At 42.7% G+C, this 21,535-nt stretch overlaps 1 protein-coding gene across 1 annotated transcript in view; it reads left to right on the forward strand.

The window, feature by feature from the left end:
* Positions 1-21,535, forward strand: part of LOC111159700 (stAR-related lipid transfer protein 9-like) — a 106,031-nt gene that overhangs the window by 68,994 nt on the left and 15,502 nt on the right. The window contains exons 9-20 of the mRNA XM_022522265.1: positions 307-379; positions 5,637-5,704; positions 6,871-6,968; positions 7,379-7,588; positions 7,764-7,861; positions 8,892-8,969; positions 9,398-9,469; positions 12,115-12,294; positions 15,512-15,563; positions 15,885-16,022; positions 16,681-16,763; positions 16,899-17,002. Of these exons, the coding sequence (XP_022377973.1) occupies positions 307-379; positions 5,637-5,704; positions 6,871-6,968; positions 7,379-7,588; positions 7,764-7,861; positions 8,892-8,969; positions 9,398-9,469; positions 12,115-12,294; positions 15,512-15,563; positions 15,885-16,022; positions 16,681-16,763; positions 16,899-17,002 (1,254 nt within the window). The remainder of the gene's footprint in view (positions 1-306; positions 380-5,636; positions 5,705-6,870; positions 6,969-7,378; positions 7,589-7,763; positions 7,862-8,891; positions 8,970-9,397; positions 9,470-12,114; positions 12,295-15,511; positions 15,564-15,884; positions 16,023-16,680; positions 16,764-16,898; positions 17,003-21,535) is intronic.

Here is a 21,535-nt window from a genome sequence, read left to right on the forward strand (position 1 = left end):
GGTATTCTTCCACGTTGATGACACTCTAGTATTCCCCTTTTTCAACTCTGATTTTTGCTTCTATTGCTTAAAATGTGTTCTAACATAGTTTAATATGAAGCTACACTGCATTTTATTCTCAGATATCAGTACCTAGAATGATGCTTCTGCCATCTTTGGATCACTCTCCTAACTAAACTGGACTAAATATGGGTGTTTTATGATTCTCACCTGTGAACCTTGGCACTAACATTTCTTTTTTTCCCCATTAAAGATCCGCTGTGGATAAACAATACTTATCCTAATTGTTTTCCTTTATGTACATAGAATCACAGCAGCTACTCATGTTCACGAGGCCAGCAGCAGATCCCATGCCATCTTCACTATCTACTATACACAGGTTGGTTACTCCTTTATTTGCTTAGATTTCTTCCTTTCCTTGACCCTTTTGACTGCTTTCTTGTGTCCTTATTTCTTTTCCTTTCTTCCTAACTTTCCATTTACAGGCCCTCTACTTTGACCTAATGTTATAAGGAGGACCTACATATAATCTACTAAGTTCTACACCAGAACAGGTAGAGGCAGTTTCATAAAGACTAATCAAAATATCTTCAATTTATATTTTACTTATAACATTTTAAAGTACTTTTATATCTATGTGATCAGTATGAGCATTAAAATAAGAAGTAAGATTGAAATGAAAATAAGCATTAAAATAAAAACATAGAAGATTTACTTCTGTTATGACGATTTACTTCTCTTAAAAAGTAGATTTACTTCTACTAGGAATAAGTAGATCAACAAATCCTCCCCCCGCCCCAAAACAACGGTAAACCTGGACAAAATGTCAAAGTAACCACTTCTCGGGGCACCTAGGTGGCTCAGTGGGTTAAGCCGCTGGCTTTGGCTCAGGTCATGATCTCAGGGTCCTGGGATCGAGTCCCTCATCGGGCTCTCTGCTCACAGGGAGCCTACTTCCCTCTCTCTCTCTCTGCCTGCCTCTCTGTCTACTAGTGATCTCTCTCTCTCTCTCTCTCTCTGTCAAATAAATAAATAAATAATCTTTTTTAAAAAATTTAAAAAAAAGTAACCACTTCTCTGCTCTAAAAATAGACCAGAGTCATATAATAAATCAAGACATTTATTCAAGAAAACTACTGAATTACAGGTAAGAATAGTGCAGATCTGTGGTGTATTGCCTTGGGCTGTTCCCATCCCTACCTGTCTCTGTAAGTGAGGTAGTTCAATCAGAGAATGGAAGGCAGTGAAAACCAGCAACTTTGTTGCTACCACTGCTAGAGGAGTTCACTTGATTTGGACCATTGTCAGAATGGTGCTCTTGGTGGCAAGCTAACGAGGAAATCAGTGACTCCATTAGCCTGAGATTGTTAGTCTGTTTCAGGCAAGAAATGAACTGGCACATTAACTGGGGATTTAATAGGGAGTTCTGGAAAATGATGCAGCCATAGTGGGCTTGATAAGATCTTCACATATCCTGTACTGAGCAGAACTTAAACCTAGAACTGAATTTTTAATGCATTCCCCAGCCCACACATAGATCCACCAAAAACGAATAGAGATCTTATTGGCTCAAGGTGTTTGATTATAACTTCTGAACAGTCTTTTGCTGTACACTCACCTATGCAGACAGAGGGTGGCCCCCCAAAGGTCAAGGTTAGAATTAAAAACAATTAAAGGAAAAAACCTGAACAGAGACCTCTTTGGCTACATATTGCTAGAGAAGCAGAATTTAAGAAATTTTTAGCCCAGGGAAGTTACCAGAGAAACCAAACAACAACCACTACGACCCTCAAGATGGAAAAATTCAGAATTCTGAGTTGTTACAATATGTTATCTAAAATGCCTAGTTTTCAACCAAAAATTACTAGACGTGCAAAAGGAAATAAGAAAGTACAGCCAATGTCATGAAGGGAGGGGAAACAGTAAGTAGAAACTGATTCTAAGTGCTCCAGATGTTTGATTTAGCATACAAAGTCTTCAAAGCAACTGATATAAATATGTTCAAGGAGCTGAAGGAAACCATGTTTAATGACAGTGACTCCACAGAATTTCAATAAAATCATAGGAATTGTTAGATAAAATAGGGTTGGGGTCCTGGAATTGAAGTGTACAATAACTGAAACAAAAAAGTAGTGGGGACTTGAGCAGATAGGAGAATGGCAGAAGAACTAGCTAACTTGAATATAGACAAATAGAAATCATCCAATTTGGGGACACCTTGGTGGCTCAGTTGGTTAAACGAATGCCTTGGATGAAGTCTTGTATTGGGCTTCTTGCTCAGCGGGGAGCCTGCTTTTCCCTCAGCCTGCTCTACCTGCCACTCCCCCTGCTTGTGCTCTTTCTCTCCTAAGATAGATAGATAGATAGATAGATAAATAAAATCTTTGAAAATAAATAAATCATTCAGTTTGAAGAAGAGAGAGTAAAAAGATTAAAGAAAAATGTAGAATTGGGTGCCTGGGTGGCTCAGTTGTTAAACATCTGCCTTCGGCTCAGGTCATGATCCCAGAGTCCTGGGATCGAGTCCCACATCTGGCTCCTTGCTCGGCAGGGAGTCTGCTTGTCCCTCTCCCTCTCTCACTCCCCCTGCTTGTGTTCCCTTTCTCTCTGTCTCTCTGTCAAGTGAATAAAAATCTTCAAAAAAAATTTTATAGAGCCTCACAGACCTGTTAACACACAGCAACTGTGTTAACATAAATGTAATGGGGATCCCAGAAAGAGAAGAGAAAATAGGCATAAGAAAAATTAAAAAATAGTGGCCAAAAAATTCCAAAGTTGTTGAAAATCATTAGTGTACAGATACAAGTATTTTAAGAACTCCAAGTAAAATAAACGTAAAAAGATCCATACCTTGACACATCACAGTCAATTGTTGAAAGACAAAATCTTGAATACAGCTAGAGAAAAATGACATGATATATAAGAAAACAGTTACATGATTAATGGTCATTGGACCCCAGAAGACAGAGTGCTGAAAGGAAATAAAACTGTCAACCAAGAATTGTATATGCAGCAAAACTAACTTTACCAAATGAAGATGAAATAAGAACATTCCTAGATTAAAAAAAATAAGAAGAAGAAAAAAATTCATTGCTTGCAAGTGTAACTTATGAGAAAATCAAATGAAATCTTTCAGGCTGAGAGAAAGCAGTAACTTAAGTCTACAGGAAGGAATGAAAAGTGCTAAGAATAGGAAATATGTGGGTTAATATAAAAAGCTACATAAATATATTCTTCCTTATTTTTCTTCCAATGTTATTAAAAAATAAGATTGTATAAAAGAATAATTATAGGGTGCCTGGGTGGCTCAGGTCCCACATCGGGCTCCCAGTTCCATGGAGGGTCTGCTTCTCCCTCTGACCTTCTCCCCTCTCATGCTCTCTCTCAAGTAAATAAATAAAATCTTTAAAAAAAAAGAATAATTATAATGCTGTGTTACATATATCACATATATATACATTGTCATACATAATACACTAAGCACAAAGGAGTGAAGATGAAAAGAAGATATAGTGTAATGGTTAGCACTCTGGACTCTGAAAAGAAGATATATGGCAGTAAACTTTCTATATTCATAGGAATTAAGTTATTATTATTATTTAAGATTTATTTACTTATTTATTTGACAGAGCGAGATCACAAGTAGGCAGATAGGCAGGCAAAGTGGGGGAGGGGAGGAAGCAGGCTCCCTGCTGAGCAGAGAGCCCGATGCAGGGCTCCATCCCAGGACCTTGAGACCATGACCTGAGCCAAAGGCAGAGGCTTATCCCACTGAGCCACCCAGGTGCCCCTAATATAATGATTTTTAAGGCAAAAATAAAAGGCTAATCAAAATAGTGTGACATTAACGTTAAGATAGACAAATAGATCCATGGAACTGAAGAGAGTCCCAAATAAACCCGTATATATACAGGCAAGTATTTTTCACGAACTTGCAAAGGCAATTCAGTGCAGAATGTAATCTTTTCAACAAATGCTGGTAGGACAAGTGGATATCCATATGTTAAAAGTAAAAACAAACCCCTCCCCCAAATAGAACAACTTTGATCCATACCTTGACTTTATCTAAAAATTAACTCCCACCTAGATCATAGACATAAATGTAAGGCCTGAAACTATTAAACTTGAAGATAACTTGGGAGAACCTTTGTGATACTGGATTAGGCAAAGGTTTTTCTGATGTGGCACTAAAAACACAAACTGAACAAAAGAACAAATTGAAATTTACCATTGGTCAAAATTTAAAACTTTTCTTTGAAAGACGTTATTAAGAGAACAAAAAGAAAAATCACAGATAGGGAAAATGTGTATGTAAAACATCTGATAAAGGACTTGTATCCACAATATATATAGAACTATATCAATAGTAAGAAAGCAACTCAAAACAGTGGACAAAAGTTTTAAATCAACACTTAAGTAAAGGAAGTATACAGATGGCAATTAAGCACTTGAAAAGATGCAAAAATCACTAAACATTAAGGGAGTGCAAATTAAATGAGATGCCACTGTCTGCTTTTTAAAACAGCTAGAATTGAAAAGAGTGATTATACTAATTCGTGACCTGATATGTAGGAGCTGGAGTTCTCATCCACTTTATTACCAGTTGGAATATAAAGTGATACAACCTTGGAAGAGAATTTAACAATTTAAACATATATCTACCTTATAATCTAAAACCACACCTAGCTATTTTTCCCAAGAGAAAAGAAATGGTATGTCCATATAGAGACTTGTACTCAAATATTCATGGCAGCTTTATTTGTAATTGCTCAAAGCTAGAAACAACCCAAATGTCCATGAAGAGGTGAATGGATAAATAAGCCTGGTATATTCATACAATGGAATACAATTCAGTGATAAAAAAAAGGAGTGAACTCTTGATACACGCCACACTGTGGATGAATCTCAAAATAATTAAGCAGTGAAAGAAGGCAGACCTTGTGTAGTTCCATTTGTATGAGATATCCTGAGAAGACACATTTTATATAGAAAGTTGATGAGTGGTTGCCTAGGCATAGGAATGGGAGTGGAGCTTGATTGCAAACTGACTTGAGGGAATTTAGGGGATTGTTGGAAATGTTTTAAAACTAGATTTTGGTGATGGATGCACAATAAAATAAAACAACAAAACCCCACACTTAATTTCTTTTAAAAAAAGGAAAAATAGTTTTGCTCTTGAGGGCTGAATGCCCCTGAGTAGAGAACATGGGTAGATTTGCTTGCCCTGGTGAGTTAACATGCTGTGACTCCAGTTAAGGAGAGAGAAACCCTGTCAGGGGCCCCACACCTGCTGTGGATCTTTACTGATGAGAGTCAGCCCCCAAGAGGGGAGTTGAGCATTTGCCTGCTAAATCGTATTAAAATTTCTGGTACCTCTGAAAATTGTGCTCATAAGACTTTGTGGGGATTTACTGTGTGGAAGTCCTGCTCATATTTTTAATGAAATAAAAACTCAGGGCTTACTGACTGAGTTATCAGACTTTGAGAGCTCATTTGGTTCAGGGCACATTCAAATACAGATTTCTTGAGTGATTTGGCTAAAAGTCCAGAATATCACCTTGTTTAGGAGGGCGTCTAAGGGGTGGGGGGGACACTGTCTTCCAAATGACAAGCTTTAAATGTGTTTTCTCCCTTAGGCAATCCTGGAGAACAACCTCCCCTCTGAAATTGCTAGCAAGATCAACCTTGTGGACCTAGCAGGCAGGTAATTAGGATTTCAAAGCCAAGGGGAATTAATCTCTTGGCAATGACCTTGTTCTTGCCCATTTTACAAGGAATAAACTTGTTCCATCCTTTTTCACATTTCGATCATCCTGAGAAAATGACAAAAGAAACAAATTTTTTAATGCTATTTTAAGAAATTATAGTTTTCCAGAGGCTAAAAAACATCTACGTCAAGGGTTCTAAATCTTAGCTGCCTATTAAAATCACCTGGGCCTTTAAAAATTCTCTGCCTTAGTTTCACCTCTGATCAAATAACTCGCGTTATTAGTGAGGTCAGAGGCAGTGCAGAGATCAGTAATTTTTGAAGCTCCCCAGGTGATTCCAGTGTATAGCCAAGATCAAAAAACACTGCTCTAAATGGAAGTAACTGAGTTAATACACTTTTTTTTCCTCTGTCTTAATATTGATTGTGTGCCGGTATGTTACTGGGGAAAAAAAAAAAAAAAAAGGAAAGAAAGCTTTTAAAAATACTGTTCCATTGAGGAGAAGATATGATCTTCTAAGTATTAGAAGAAAGCATGAATTATAGTCATGTATATCCAGAAAGAAGAAAGTCTTGGAGATGTCACAAAAAAAGTGTGAGATGAGGTAGAACAATTTTTCTTATTTTAAAACTACTAAATTATTAATATGGTACATCATTCCCTTAAAAATGAAGTATTGTCTCTGTCAGCTGCAACTCTGGCATTTTGGGGGGAAAAAATGAAGGGCTGTCTGGAAGAAACTGTGTCAGGCACCTGGAAGTATGACTTTTTAATATTTTCCATTGACTGCAGGAAGATTAAGACAGTTGACAGATAATGACACAGATACCATAAGGCCATTAATAGATGAAATTAAAACAAAGGTTGGGCATATTGATGCTAATATCATTACTGTAAATGAGCATTACAGTTAGCTAAAAGTGCTCTAGCAGCCAAAATTTTAAAAAAGTAATGAACTATTTGATTTCCATTGCCCAAGAAGTGGAGGAAATGCCAGTTTATTACAAGATGGTAAGACTTTTCCTGGTAGTGAATTCTAAAAAGAATTTATCATGTGGGCTTTTAATATAATGTACAGCATAATGGATAGTGTCTTTCAACAGCATTTCAAGGACAGTGTCTTCTTCTTTGCTTTTATTTTTTTTTTAATTGACTGTTTCAGTGAAAGAGCAGATCCCAGTTACTGTAAGGACCGCATTACTGAAGGAGCCAATATCAACAAGTCTCTTGTGACTCTGGGAATTGTCATCTCCACCTTAGGTATTTTGCTGATAGATGATTATCAGAGTGGGAGGGAGACTCAGGAAAATAGCTCACATATTTTCATTTTATGAAAATGGGGTAGACATTTACAAGGTTCTTTTTATAAAGTTGCCTCCTGACTGAGGCCATAAAAATGGATATTCTTTTGTCTGCACTTGAGAACCCTGTGTGGTCATCATCCCAACCCTCTAATTTCAAGAAGAAGGAAGACTGAAAAATCATGTGGGTCAGATAGTCTGTGTTCTGAGTCCAAAGGCTAGTTCAGGATTGAAATTTGTACTATTCTGTCATGCAGAGAGGGATTACAAAGTGTGATACTTAAATTTGTGTTCTTCGGCCATTGTTTTAATGCACGTGTTTCACAATTCCTTTCTTCTTCCACTTTTATTATTTTGTTGTCTTTAAAGCCCAGAATTCTCAAGCATTCAGCAGCTGCCAGAGCCTCAACAGTGCAGCCAGTGATGTTGGTGACAGTGGGATCCCTAGCTCTCCGTCTGGGACCAGCAGTGGAGTGGGGTCCTCCCGAAGGCAGTCTTACATCCCGTACCGGGACTCCGTGTTGACCTGGCTGCTGAAGGACAGTCTTGGAGGCAACTCCAAAACTATCATGGTTGCTAGTGAGTGGGATGCTAGAGCTTGTTGGGACTAGTACTCTGCCTCAGAGAAAGGGCCGTGACCACCCCTTTCATTAAGGGTCTCATGATATAGCATGGACGGTAGCAGTAAGGCACGTGGTTACAGGCTGGGTTGGAAGGGCTTGGCATGGTTTCTAACTTTCTCCTTCTACCTCAGCTGTGTCTCCTGCACATACTTGCTACAGTGAGACCATGAGCACCCTGAGATATGCATCCAATGCCAAACACATCATCAACAAGCCACGGGTAAATGAGGTGAGAACTTCATTTGAAGTCTTGGTCTGGTATCATTTACACTAACTTCATTTAGTCTCTCATTTTTAAAATTAATTTCTTCCTCTCTCTCTCTTTCTCTCTTTTCTTTCCTTCCTCCCTCTCTTCCCTCCTCCTGTCTTTCCTTCTTTCTTTCTTTTTTTCTCTCCCTTCACCCTCACCCCAACTTGCCCGACTTTGCCAAATGAAGACAGAGTGGAATTCTTTCTTTCAGAGCCATACCCTTCTCTCATATCTCTACTGACTTCATTAAGTTACCTTTTTAAATTATTTTAGATATTTCTCTGAGACCATTCCTTTTAAGATCTCCGGTATACCACTGCCACCCTAAGGGAGATCACTTAAAATTTTTTGTGTTTTCTGCTTTTATTTTGAGTTTACATGGATGTATGGTTGTATTTTATTTATTTCTGCACAAACTACAGTGAGTTCTCTGTTTCAGGCTAAAAGGGGCATATAAGGAACTTATTCGTTTTGAAAAGTTGAGTAATAGTGAGAAACTTTAAAAAATTCCTTATGTGCTTTGCAATTTCAGCAAAGAGTTTCAGGGCAGGGATCACAAACTGGTGGCCAGGCCTATATAGCCCATCTGTGGACTGTTTTAAAGGGCCATGTGATTAGGTAGATACTAAGTGTAGTTGCACTGCAGGAAGATGAGCATCTACTACCCATACGTGCACTGGCACTTGTGTTACCCATCACCCTCCTGCTCAAGCGCAGCGGTTCTCATACTTGAGTGTGCATCAGAATCACCTCCTGGAGGGTTGGTTACACCACAGGTGGGCCCGAGCCCTCAAGAGTTTCTGGTTAAGTACTTTCGGGTGCAGAATTTGCATTTCTAACAAGTTCGTAGGTGGAGGTGATGTGGTTCTGGGACCATACTTTGAGAAGACTGCCTCAGAAGTTACTCCAAAGTAATAAACCACTTTTTCCAAACTATTTCTTTGTAGCATCTTAGAGCTTTTGGGGGCCAGATATCAGTCTTTGTGAAACCAAGTTCTTTGTGTTTCAGGATGCAAATATAAAACTGATCAGAGAACTCAGGGAGGAGATTGGAAGACTCAAAGCCATGCTGCTGAGCTTCGAACTGGTATTCTGGCAGTCAGAACTTTTCTGTTCCCCCAAACCTGCTTTTCTTCTGCATAAAATCTGAGCCCTGCTGCATTCCATGTTTTCAATTAAGGGACACTTGTAGAACAGAGGCAGGAGCAAAGACAAGACATGGATGACTCTGATTACCTGAGTAGTTTCAGATGGGGTGGGCATCCCCACTATATCATCTTTGTTTTCCAAAGGGCATTTGCCTAAATGGCCCTCCTTCTGTGTGTGGGTGGATTCAGGGAATGGGGCCCTCCAGAAAAATTTTTTTGAATTTTTTTTCTTTGTACTAATATGATCCCCAGTATTTAAGCTTCTGATTTGTTTCTGATTTTAATGATAAAGTCTTTATCTGCCCCTCTCTTCCTTCATAAGAATAAGGATGAGACCCACATCACACATCTCTCTCTCTTTATGCAGAGAAACTACTGTCCATTGAATGAGGAAAAGGATGAGAATCTGAAGGAGCTGGTTCTCCAGAATGAATTGAAGGTGGGCGAATTGGGTAGACTGAGTTATGCTTTGCATCACCTTGGTAGTAGATCTCTCCCTCCATTATTCCTGAATGGCTGCTCCCTTGTGAGGACAGAGAGGTTCTATCTAGTTTAGAGACAGTTTTGGTATTCACTGAGCTTTGAGTGGAGAATGAGTTTACCTTAGGGGCTGGTAACTGGCTTTCTTTGTTTTGTTCTCTTAGGGGTTCATGATAACTTCCTTTGGATAGGGACAGTAGCCTAGGAAAAAAATTATTTTCTAGGGATGCCTGGGTGGCTCAGTTGGTTAAGCAGCTGCCTTCGGCTCAGGTCATGATCCCAGCATCCTGGGATCGAGTCCCACATCGGGCTCCTTGCTCGGCAGGGAGCCTGCTTCTCCCTCTGCCTGCCACTCTGTCTGCCTGTGCTTGCTCTCTTGCTCTCTCTCTCTCTCTGACAAATAAATAAAATCTTTAAAAAAGAAAAAATTTAAAATAAAAATTAAAAATTATTTTCCAGTCAGTAAATCAACTGACTGACATGTATTCACTGAGCAACAAATAGGTGTTCAGCATGATGCTTCAAGAGAGGAAAAGAAGTTCCTTCCCACAGGTGGCTTGCCCTCTATTTGGAAACACATTTAGAGAATGGTTAAATGTAATGAACTACATGAGTTATATAAAAAGAGCTTAAGGAAGGAAGAAATCATTATGGCTTGGAATTTTCATGGCCAGCATCACAGTGATGTGGCTGAAGGCTAGAGGACTTGAACTAGACCTTGAAAGATTGGTAGAGTGTGTTAGATAGGAAGAAAGGGTTAGGCATTTGGGGTGAGGATGGGATAATCTCAGCAAGACCGTGGAACTGAAAGAATGAACTGATGTGGGCGGCCATGTGGAAGCCCACAGTGTGAGGAAGACTGAGCGGATGAGAATACATATTCATGGCAGAGAGTAGTAGAGGTGAGATTAGGGCCAGTTTAGGAGGTTTGAACTTGACATTCACAATATTAATTGTAGCTTCTTGAACCAGGTTGGTGACATAATAAAGGTGTATCTTGGGAAATTAATATGACAGTTGTGTGTAGGATGAATTGGAAGCACAGAGATCAATCAGGAAAGAGACTAACTTTGTGACTCCATGAAGGTGAGGACAAGACATCTAGGAAGGTTAGATTAAATGGTGATTTCTGGAGACACTTACAAGGAAAAATGGCAGGCATTATTTGGTGACAGGTTACATTTAGATACCACAACCCAAATGTCCCAATTCCCAGTATTCTGTTGCACCATAATTATACATTATAAAGTATCCTGGCTATGTCAGTATTTTGTTACCCAAACTAAACGTTAGGACTACATCACATATCCAGACATTTCTCAAAAATTCTATGCTTAAATATACATTCTGATTTTTGGTTCAGAAAAAACAAACAGGGTTTGGATGAACCTGGTGATGGGCATTAAAGAGGGCATGTATTGCATGGAGCACTGAGTGTGGTACATAAACAATGAATCTTGGAACACTGAAAAAATAAATTAAAAAAAAAAAAGAAAAAGGAAAATACCACTCCCGTATACATAAAAGATGAAGTATAGAGTCAAAATCATTCCACGCTCATTAGCAGTTTTACATTATACATTCTGGCAGATCTGGATTTGAATCTGCCACTTGCTGGCCTTTGACCTTAGGCAGTAAGGGAGGTAGGTGATGAAAGCCAGCCAGAAGGGGAGGTGTGTTCAGTGGTACCTCCAGGTAGCTGAGCTGTAAGCAGGCAGGCTAAACTGTAAGCCAGAGTGCCTTGCTGCTCAACTTTGCCAGGTCCTCATCCAACTCAGCCCTTCATGGGTACCCTGTAGTCTCATTCTTTGCAAGCTTCAACTCAGTGAGTATAACATTAAAAATAACATTTCTGAGGTATGTAAAACACTTGTACCTAAACTTGACATACTTTTTCTCAAGTATCCCTTTTACGAGAGAAGTACTTAGTCTTTCTGGTCCTTTTCTTGCTTCCTCAGTTCTTCCATTCCCAGGATAACTCTCCTGCCTGGGCATCCATTTCCACCATTTCCACAAAAAGAAGAGAAAAGCACCTTATGTTCAACATTGTTCATTCACGTTCCCCAGGTGGCCTTATCTTAAGGCTTGTAACTTGCTGTATTATATCTACCTATCTGTCTGTCTATCTATCTATCTCTATCATCTATTTTTTTAAGGGGGTGGATAGAAGCAGAGGGAGAGAGAGACTCTTAAGCAGGCTCCATGCCCACTGTGGAGCCTGATGTGGAACTTGATCTCACAGTATGGATCACACAGAAGAGGAATAGGGAAAGGGGAATTATAAACATATAACTAACATCTCAATTAATAAAAAAAAAATTATGGCATTTTTGTCGAGTTATAGAAACAATACACGCTTGTTGCAGAAAACTTTAAAAATAACATTTACTGAGGGAGTTTCTCTTTATAAAAGTAACACTTGCATTTTGGAGAGATGTTAGAAAACAGCTCACAGAGGAGGTGCAATGGCCTCTGTGGAGCTTTGAATTGTAACAGTGAGGAAAGTGAGGAAGGAATGCCATGAGGAATCAAGCCAGGATGGTTTCTGACCTTAAGTCTGCTCCACCGGCGGGGTGCCTAAAACCACGTCCTCCATCTCTGCAGATAGACCAGCTGACTAAAGACTGGACCCAGAAGTGGAACGAGTGGAAGGCCCTCATGGAACATTACAGAGTGGACATCAACAGGAGGAGGGCTGGTGTGGTCATTGACTCCAGCCTGCCCCATCTAATGGCCTTGGAAGATGACGTACTCAGCACAGGTGTCGTGCTCTATCACCTCAAGGTGAGCAGGCTGGTGCATTCCCTCTTTTCCTGAGCTACTGGTCCCAGAGGTCAAAAAGGGAGAAGTCAAGGGCAGCAGCTACACATCTGTGAATTGAGCCAGTTGCCACAAAGCTGCCTTCAGGTTTGCCCTCAGGAAACTGGGCTAGCCAACCAATTATGATTCATTTGCTTTTGTATAATTAGAGCAGAAGACTGGAAATCAGAATAATTATTTTTCTGTGGCTGCCACTGCTGCTCTTATACAACTTACTTTCATTCTCTGTGATTTAATTTCCTCATTTTAAAGTAAGAAAGATGCTGCTTATATTCCTTTTCTGGCTTCCCAAAGCATAAGAGTGCAGGCATGGAAGTGAAATCCTAACCTCGAAATCCCATGGGCACTCCTGAGCTCTGCACATCCAGGCTGCTCACAGACAGCTTTCAGAGGCTACAGGGGGAATCAAGATCTGAAACCGTTTCCTTCTAACACCTCCCCACTTCTCAACTCTCAAGTTAACAAAAAGTGTACCTCCTGCTTCTTCATTACTAGGTTTACCAGGGAAAGAAGAGAGGAGAATGAAAGTAGACACAGAAAGCTTAAAGAAAGCATGAGGGAGAGCCCAAAGAGCTGGTGGGCCAGCACAGTGGGGGAGGGCACACCACCAGCCATCTCGAACAAGGGAAGGAAGCTCCTGCCTTCCAAGGCCTGGATCACCTGGTTCTTTGTCACATAGAGGCAGGTCACCATTTCTAAATGAAGCATTTTGAGAGTCAGTTCCCAGTGGTAGGAACATCATATCCTGTCCTTATCAAAATGTTTGTGTCTCCATAGAAGGACAGTCCCTGTGGTTGGCAGAACGTACTTTATGTGGCCCAGATCCCTATGCTCACTGCAAATCGAATCCTCATTCTCTGAATTGCCCCCAGCTGCCAATTGAAAGGAACAGAGTTTATGGGGGATACATAATGCTGCTCTTACCCCTGGAGAAATCAGGCTCCTAACGCTGTAGTGTATCTGGTAGTGAGATGTTAAGAGAGCTCATTTTAGGATGAGCTCTCAGGGTCCATATCAGGGACCAAGCCTCTCAGAAAGTTCAAGTAGCTCATTTTCAACACAGTGAATGTAAATTAGCTCAGTGAAAATGCCTCGGGCAGAAGTGGCTGTTACCTAAAAACCAGATCTAAATAACAAAGGCTATCAATTCTTCTATTAAACAAAACCAAGGGGAGAAGTTGGAGGTTAGGAAAAGACCAGGTGGATTAAAATGGTTACTATTTCAGTAGAACTGATCTGCTGTATTGGTTGGATGTGGAGCGAGCAGATGAAGCTAGAATTCAAGTGGTAGAGCTCAGGGTGGCATCAGAGGGTTAAAGGACAGGACTGAGATTGAATCAGGCGAGAGATGGGTGCAGGCCTCATCTGTATGTAGGAGCGTTGGTTTTCATTGCAGAGTCTGTGTGCGCTGAGGGTGGTGACCCCTCCTTGATGCATTTCCAGTGAACCTGAAGGGTGAGGGTTCAGTCTACTTCTAATCCTGGCATTTCTGCATTTTATGTACCCAGTTTCTCCTTTTTTGTTTGTTTAGATCCTGGTTTGGGCAATGGTATAGCAGTAATTGCTCAAGATTCTCTGTGTGTTTGTTTGCATTGCTGTCTTGGTTACAGACATAGAACTAACCCTAGCAATGCCCAGGAAGCTCTTTTGCCTTTGGTCACCTTGGGTACTTCCCAAGTACCTTGGGTGGGAAGAGGACAGAGGGAAGGGTGGGTAGAGCACAGGTTAGTGGTATCCTGGACTTCATTCTCATAACTGCCCTGTGCCGTTAATTCTTCCTACATAAATAAGCAGAGGGGGCAGCAAGCACAGACATCAACTAAGTTCTTGTAAAATGAGAATGCCCTTGGGATTTGTGATGGTTTCTGCCCTGTAGATGTAGGAGTTGTGATAGGCTGTGACCTTATCTTTTTGTAAGGAATGCGTTTCATCATCAGGGCTGACCATGAACTGGTAGGAGGGGTCTTAACCCCTTTTCCTCAGTTTTGTTTCGTGGTGTTTGTAGGGACCAGCGTCCATTTATTTGTGTGGTCCTCAGTGGCTGAGCAGAAAAGGTGGGGCTCTGGTTGTCTGCGTGTGCAAGCCCAGTAAGGTCAGAGTCTCGTTCATTTCTTCGAGGAAACTGCCTTTACACCAGCTATTTTGGGGGAGCTGCAGGGACCACCCACTTCTGACTACTAATGGTGAAGCCTAGTGGGGAACTCTCTGGTCACTTCAAAAACATCAGCTACCAGGGAGGTGGTGGTACGGTGAGGATGGGCAAACATGGGCTCAGGCCCAGAGAAACGTCAGTTCTAGCCATGGCTCTCCTATTTAGTATATGGGTTCCATGGGCAACTTTCTCCATCAGCTTCAGATTTTTCATATATAAAAAGGGGGATAATAACTATTTTAAGTTGTTTCAGGATTAAATAAGAGATGTCTATAAAGCACTCAGCGCAATGCCTGGGACATAGTGACTGGTTATTCAGTACATGATAAACATGTATCTAAACTCAGCATTTGTCATGTTGTTGCCTTCCACAAACAGAGGCATGTATTCTTAAAAGAATTGCCATAATCCAAGGGCCAGAAGGCCTGTCTTCTACTAACCCAGTGATTCGTTTATGCTAACTCCAGTTTCCCTTCCTCTCGTATACTCTTCCAATCCTTTTTGATTCTAGATACGCTTTTCTCCTATTTGTGTTTTACCCTTCTTAGAATCTGGTGTCTGTCGAACTTCATCTGTCGACCAAGAAGGTAAAGATCCTGTGCTTCCATACATCTTCATAGAACATGTGTCTCTTTGAAATAATGGACTAAACTTAAACCACACCAACCTTAGTCCCTGGAGGAGAGTTCTGCCTGTGTGCCCACTTCCTCAGACTAGAGAATCTCTGACCAACGGTCATGGCTATTCCCTAAGGCTATGGGACAGAAGGGAGTTTGCCAATACTTGTTGACTTTGCAAAGAGTTGGTGCTGCTTTTTTATATTCCCCCCACTGCCTTCTCAGAGGCTTCCTGGGCTGCAGTGAGTGGAGAGAGCAGTCAGAACAGCCTGGACCAAAGTTGAGAACTGGTGTGGAAAATGCCAGAGTGGCGTGGGAAGACAGTGATAACACTCCAACAAGTGGACTCTGCTTTGGGGGCAGGCTGTGTCCCTTTTGATTCTTGTTTTAAAAGATTTGTTTTTTCCTTTAGGAGGGGACAACAAAAATAGGAAGGATTGACTCAGACCAGGAACAGGACATTGGTAAGTGATAGAACATTTGGGTCTGACTCTGTGGCAGGTACTCATGACTCATGCCTGAACAGTCTCTTTAGAGGAACCTGAGAGGAGGAATCTTTGAAGATCAAGGGGCTGTTCCTGTTTTGCTTCAGCGTTGTGGTTGTGGGTCAGGGACATGATAGGAGGAGACCCACATGGTGGGAGAATCCAGGTCTGGGTGGTTTCAGGTGGTGGTTCTTCCTCTCTTACCATAATGTAAGATCTTCCAGGTGTGGATTCTGACCTCATAGAAGGGGTGTTTCCCTGGGTTGTCTCCCACCCCATTGACCCCCATCTCTTGTATAGTCCTACAGGGGCAATGGATTGAGAGAGACCACTGCACTATCACCAGTGCCTGTGGGGTAGTCATTCTGCGACCTGCCCGGGGGGCCCGCTGCACAGTCAATGGCCGGGAGGTCACTGCCTCCTGTCGTTTGACCCAAGGTAAAACTGCTTATAACTCTATTTATGCCAGGATGAGGGATGGACTCCCACCTTTTTCATGGGCCAAACCCAGAGAGCCCAGTGAAGCAGACTTTAAAGATGGGACACCCAGCCTCTGCACTCGGAGATGTGCAGGTTTCCTAATACCATCCTCTTCCCATAAACAAAGAAGCCTGAATTCCAGGGTGCCAGGGAGGAGAAGGACTGTCTGAAATTTGTAACTGTGTCCTTGGGAAAGTTTTGGAACCTCAGTTTGCTCATCTGTAAAACAGCCGTAAGAGGATTATTGTGAGGATTGAATGAGCTAGTTCATGTGATGTTCTTCACAGTGTTCTTGGCACCCAGTGAATTCTCATTCTCATTATTACTATTACTACTGTTACTCTATTACTATTACTACTGTTGTTAATCTAATGTTAAGCATTCCCTCACTATTCCACCGGGAACTCATTTTGCTTTCCGTTGGAGTAGCAGAACTCCTCCTCTTCATTTTGTTAATTCAGTACATATGCTGTGCAATATCCAGTGACTCTTACTGACTGAGACCTAAGTTATCAACTTGTTGAGGGCAGGATTTTGTCTTCCCGAAGGGCACCCTACTCGTAATACACACTCAGAATGTGAGCTCTTGGTTAATTCTTACCTGTTTCTGTCACAGGAGCAGTCATAACCCTGGGGAAAGCACAGAAGTTCCGATTCAACCACCCCGCAGAGGCCGCTGTCCTGCGGCAGAGAAGGCAGGTGAGTGTGCTGCGGTTTCAAGGTGGCTGCCAGCCTCCCTGCTTCTCCTTTTTGAGGGACAAGGTTGAGCTTTGTCTCGTTCTCTTGAGTTGGGGGTGGTGACAGCAGCCTCACCGCTTTCTTCCTCGTTCCCAGGTCGGAGAGGCTGTTGGTGGCAGTGGCTCTTTGGAATGGTTGGACTTGGATGGAGATGTCACCGCCTCCCGGTTGGGTCTCTGCCCTTTGCTTTGGAAGAAAAGGTGAGAAACATGTGCTCCTTCCACTGTGGAACCTACTGTTCTTACTTCTTAGTCTCTTAACAACATGGAGCTGGATAAGGGAGGTGAGTGTAGTAGCCAAGCTCTGAGTGAGGCCTGCACAAGTGACTGAGGGGAACCGAGCTAGCTGCTTAGCTTGTTTTTGGCAAGGAAGCAGTCTTGGTCCTCATGCATTTCCTGTTCAGTATTGTAACTTTCTTCATCACTGAAAGTAGTATATCATTTGATATTTCCTATGGCTGCTTTCTTCTGCCAGGATTTGAATGTGACTTGTTCACACGTATCTTTGAAACTGCTTCTGAACTTACCTCCCTGTGTTCCCCTTTAAATTCTGGACTGCCTGTGAGCTCATAGCGTGTGTCAACTTCCAGGACTATGGCTTCCTCCAGGTTTTTAAAGAGAGTGTGGGACTCAGAATCCTTTTTTTCCCTCAATACCAAGGGTCCAGAACTACACATAAGAGGGTCGGAAACTCCTGGAACAATGTGCAAATATCTCAGGGTTCTACCCTCTGAAACCCACTTCGCCTGCGTTGTGACCATGGAAGCATGGAGTCAGAATTTTCTATGTAATTGGTGGCAACCACTCTTCTTCATAGTCATTGATCCATTCTACATAGAATGCCCTTCCCAGATTTACATGTCTCATAAGTCAGATACTGGGAAAAGGTTATCTTTCCTGTAAGTCAAAGTAGCCTCTGACCTGGGGAGGTTCTATAGATAATGACAGCAGGAGACTCAGTATCTGTGAGACCACTGGTATCGGGAGGCTGCCCAGCATCATGAGCATGGAGCTCTGGGGGGTTCTGATGGCCCTTTCCCCTGGTGCCTTCAAGAGGGATATAGCTGCTCTGTTCTCAGGCCAGGAGTATTTGCTGGCAGCTAACGACAGTCTTGGGTCTGACCTTGGTGGTGAGGGACATTAGTCATAGGAGCAGAAGTACTGTGATACAGGGAGCATAAACAGCAGGCAAGTCCTCACATGCGGGCTGCTAAGGACCAAAGGATGAGGCAGAGTTGAAGGCAGGATGGCCCCAGTGTTGCATGACAGAGGACTCTGTGGGGTGACAGGGAAGCTAGGAGAGGTGACACAACTGGAGTGTATCAAGGCCAAAGTGGATTAAGGGGCAGCTGGAGCTCTTCTTTGTCAGAGTACAGTCATGAAAGGAGGCCTTGTCTTAGGTCAGGTTTCTGCTGGGAAGATACACTGGAGCTCTGTCTTTCCCAGAGTTCACAGGTATACAGGGAACAGCTCTGCAAGTTAACGAGCTGTGGTATTGTAAAGTCATATTGGAGTTGGATAAAGCTGCATCACGTCCTGAATTTCTTTCTTTCTTTTTTTTTTTTAAAGAAATTTTATTTATTTATAGACAGGGAACACAAACAGGCAGAGTAGCAGGCAGAGGGAGAGGGAGAAGCAGGCTCCCTGCTGAGCATGGAGCCCGACATGGGGTTTGATCCCAGGACCCCGGGATCATGACCTGAGCTGAAGGCAGTCGCCCAGCTGACTGAGCCACCCACGCAGCCTGACATCCTGATTTTCTGAAGTAAAAGCTCTGTGGCTCTGGGCAAGTTACTGAGTCTCCAAGTCTGTTGGCTCACCCTAAGTAAGGATACCACCATCTGTCTCCAAGAGATCTGTGTGATAAGTATTGAAAGAGCAAGTACACACAGAGTGCTTTGCCTGCTACCTGATGCTGCCAGCCCTGTGGCTAGAGGCCCTTGTGTAGAGCTGCCCAGGTACACAGCTTCCCTTTCATTTTCATGCCTCCCACCTTGTCCCAGCTGACCCATCCACCCTGGAGAACACTGCCTTTTTAAAGTCTTCTCAGCTCTATAGCCCATGGGCACTGACATGACCTTTCAGCAACACCAAGAATGCGCCCTTTCATTTGGAGAATCAAGGCCTCTCCCACTCGCTGCCTCCAGTCTTTAGCACCAGCTCCAGGAGCCTGTGGGCTGGGCTGGTCCTACGCAGCTCCAATAGCTAGCATCTGTGTGTCAAGCCCTGGTGGAAGTGATGTGGAATGGGGCCTGGTGGAGAGAACCCAGGAGAGAGGAGAAAACTGCATGTTGTCAGCTGGGCTCCCAGACTGGGTTTGTGACTGTGTCTCCATGAGAGTCTCATCTGTTCTGGTGGGGTGGCCTCTAAAGCCTCTCTTTGTCCTAGAATTTTCTTCCCTCATTTTTCTCTCTGGAGGAGCACTCATGGGGAGCCTGCAAAGCTGGAGCCAACTCCAGAGCCAGAGGAGATTGGCCAGCCTGCCTCTTTTTTCCCTTTGCAGTAGTGATGTAGACCAGAGAGGAGTTTGTCCTTGAAAACTGTTGCATTTTCCCCTTTGGAATTTGGGGGGCTTGGTGATAAGTGCTTAGAGCCTGGGAGACCCTGTTGCTACTGCCACTGCCACGTCAGTGAGTACACACTGCTGCATTCTGCTGCAGAAGCTGTCAGGCCTCGAAGCAGCTGGGAGGGCTGGGAGAGATGGTGCGGGAGGACGTGATGGAGTCCAGCAAGCAGCAGGGAGATGCTGGAGCCACCCAAGATGAAGGGCAGTCATCTGACAGAGGTCCTTGGCTGGCAGGTAACTGAAGACTTGCCAGTAATAATCTACCCAGATGTGTAACATAAGGTTGGTATTTTTTTTTCCACCTGTTTTCTTGGTGGAAAAGCACATCTGACTGATGTGCTTAGCTGAGGAGCCGTTTTTCAGTCTATTGGCGTGTGGCATCTTGGGTGAATGTGCTGTGTCTCCGGTGCTCATTCCAAACAGCTTCCCCTTGGAGGTCTTGTTGGTGCTGGGAAGCAAGCTGCACTGGGTCTGCAGAAGGTGACTGGCTAGCTGCTGGGGGAGGGGTAGAGGGATTTGTCTACTCTGGAGAAGCAAATTGTGAATATGAGGATTTGGGAGACAGGAAGAGGAGGAAGTTGTGAATACCATCTGGGAATTAAAAATAAAGCTGCCCTTCCTGCTCTTTGCATCTGATGTTCTGAACTTTAGCTGGGTTCTTCTAAGAGTCTTTGATGGTCATGTTTGTAATTCAGCCATATCTGTGGTCAGACAAAATTTGGAGCAGTAATGCATGTACAAAATGTTTCCCATCAGCAGCCTTTTCTAACTGTTTGGTATTAACTGGTTTTCGTTCTAATTGCTGTCCCTAGTCTTTTGCCTCACATGTGGCAAAGGGTGCCTTTCCTCTTTTCTGTACATTCCAGTGTGCGTATTTGGCCTTTTGGCCATAGCAGTCAGCATCAGTTTTCCCCAGAGCATACTCAATATCTGGGCCTGTCCCAAGTCCTCGGACCCATTGTAGATTGAGTCACCTCTTAGCCTCCTTCCCAGGGAAGAGATTGCTACCTCCTACCCATACTCTCCCCCTCCCCCATTCATCCTTCACTCTCCTCTGAAGGCTGCATTAAGAAATCACAATCTCTTCTACGGTAGAGGCAGCAAACTTTCTGTAAAAGGCCAGATAGTATTTTAGTATTTGTGGGCCATAAATTGTGTGCAGCTACTCAAGCAGCCTAGATAATACATAAGTGAATGAATTTTCCAGTAACAGTTTATTTACAAAAACAGTCAGTGGACCATATTTGGCTCACAAGCTATTGTTTATGGACCTCTGCTTTGATATGCCTCTGTGATTTCATTCTGCTCTACAAAGTAGTAAATGTAAGCCAGGTAAACGAACCCTCTAGAGTACTACTGCTCAGACTATCTAGTGTCAAGTCATTAAGTGGGCCTTGAAGAGGCATGGCATCCTGGACTGGAATGAAGGCGAAGGGCTGGTGAAGGGAGAGCAGATTGGGGCTTTTTTGCTAGCCCACGACAGATCCCAATCCCTCCCAGTCACACCCTACTCCTACAACCCAGAAGACCCATGCAGTTGGCTCCTTTAGCAACCCGAATGACAGGGATGGAGAGACCCTGCTGTGAGGTCCTTGCATAAGAGGCCATTTGTGGCCAAGGGAAAAGCCACACAGGTAGAAGCTGTCAGTCTTCAGAGGAAGACTGTATCTCATCCATGGCCACACAGGAAACTGCAGTATAAAGCATGACTGCAATCTAGAATTCTTTTCAAACTTTGTATTCTGGAGAATTCCAAATATACAACCAGTCATCAAATCATGGCTAATCTTGTTTCATTTATATCCTCACTCCCTTTCCACTCTCCCCTGTTCTCCCCCAGCTGGGTCTAAATAAATCCCAGACTGTTTCACCAGTAAGTATTTCAGTGTGTATCTCTGAAAGTCATGATAGAGTCTAAAACTCTTGAACCCTATTCTTGGGCTCATTCACTGAGAACCGCCCTCGAGCGAAGACCAGCTCTCCTCCTGGTCTCCAGCCACACACACAGGTGTGGTGTGCATATAAATTCTCTCTTCTGTGTATTGGCTGTCTCCTACTCCCAGGTCACAGAGGGTTTCTGTTTCATAAAATGGAGATAGAGTCACAATCTCTGAACATGTAGGAGACTTTGTGTTCCCACAGTGTTTGTTGGAGCTTCTGTTCTACTC

The sequence above is a fragment of the Enhydra lutris genome, unplaced genomic scaffold (genome assembly GCF_002288905.1).
Source record: "Enhydra lutris kenyoni isolate GAN:26980312 unplaced genomic scaffold, ASM228890v2 scaffoldscaffold4, whole genome shotgun sequence".
In the NCBI taxonomy this organism is placed as follows: domain Eukaryota; kingdom Metazoa; phylum Chordata; class Mammalia; order Carnivora; family Mustelidae; genus Enhydra; species Enhydra lutris.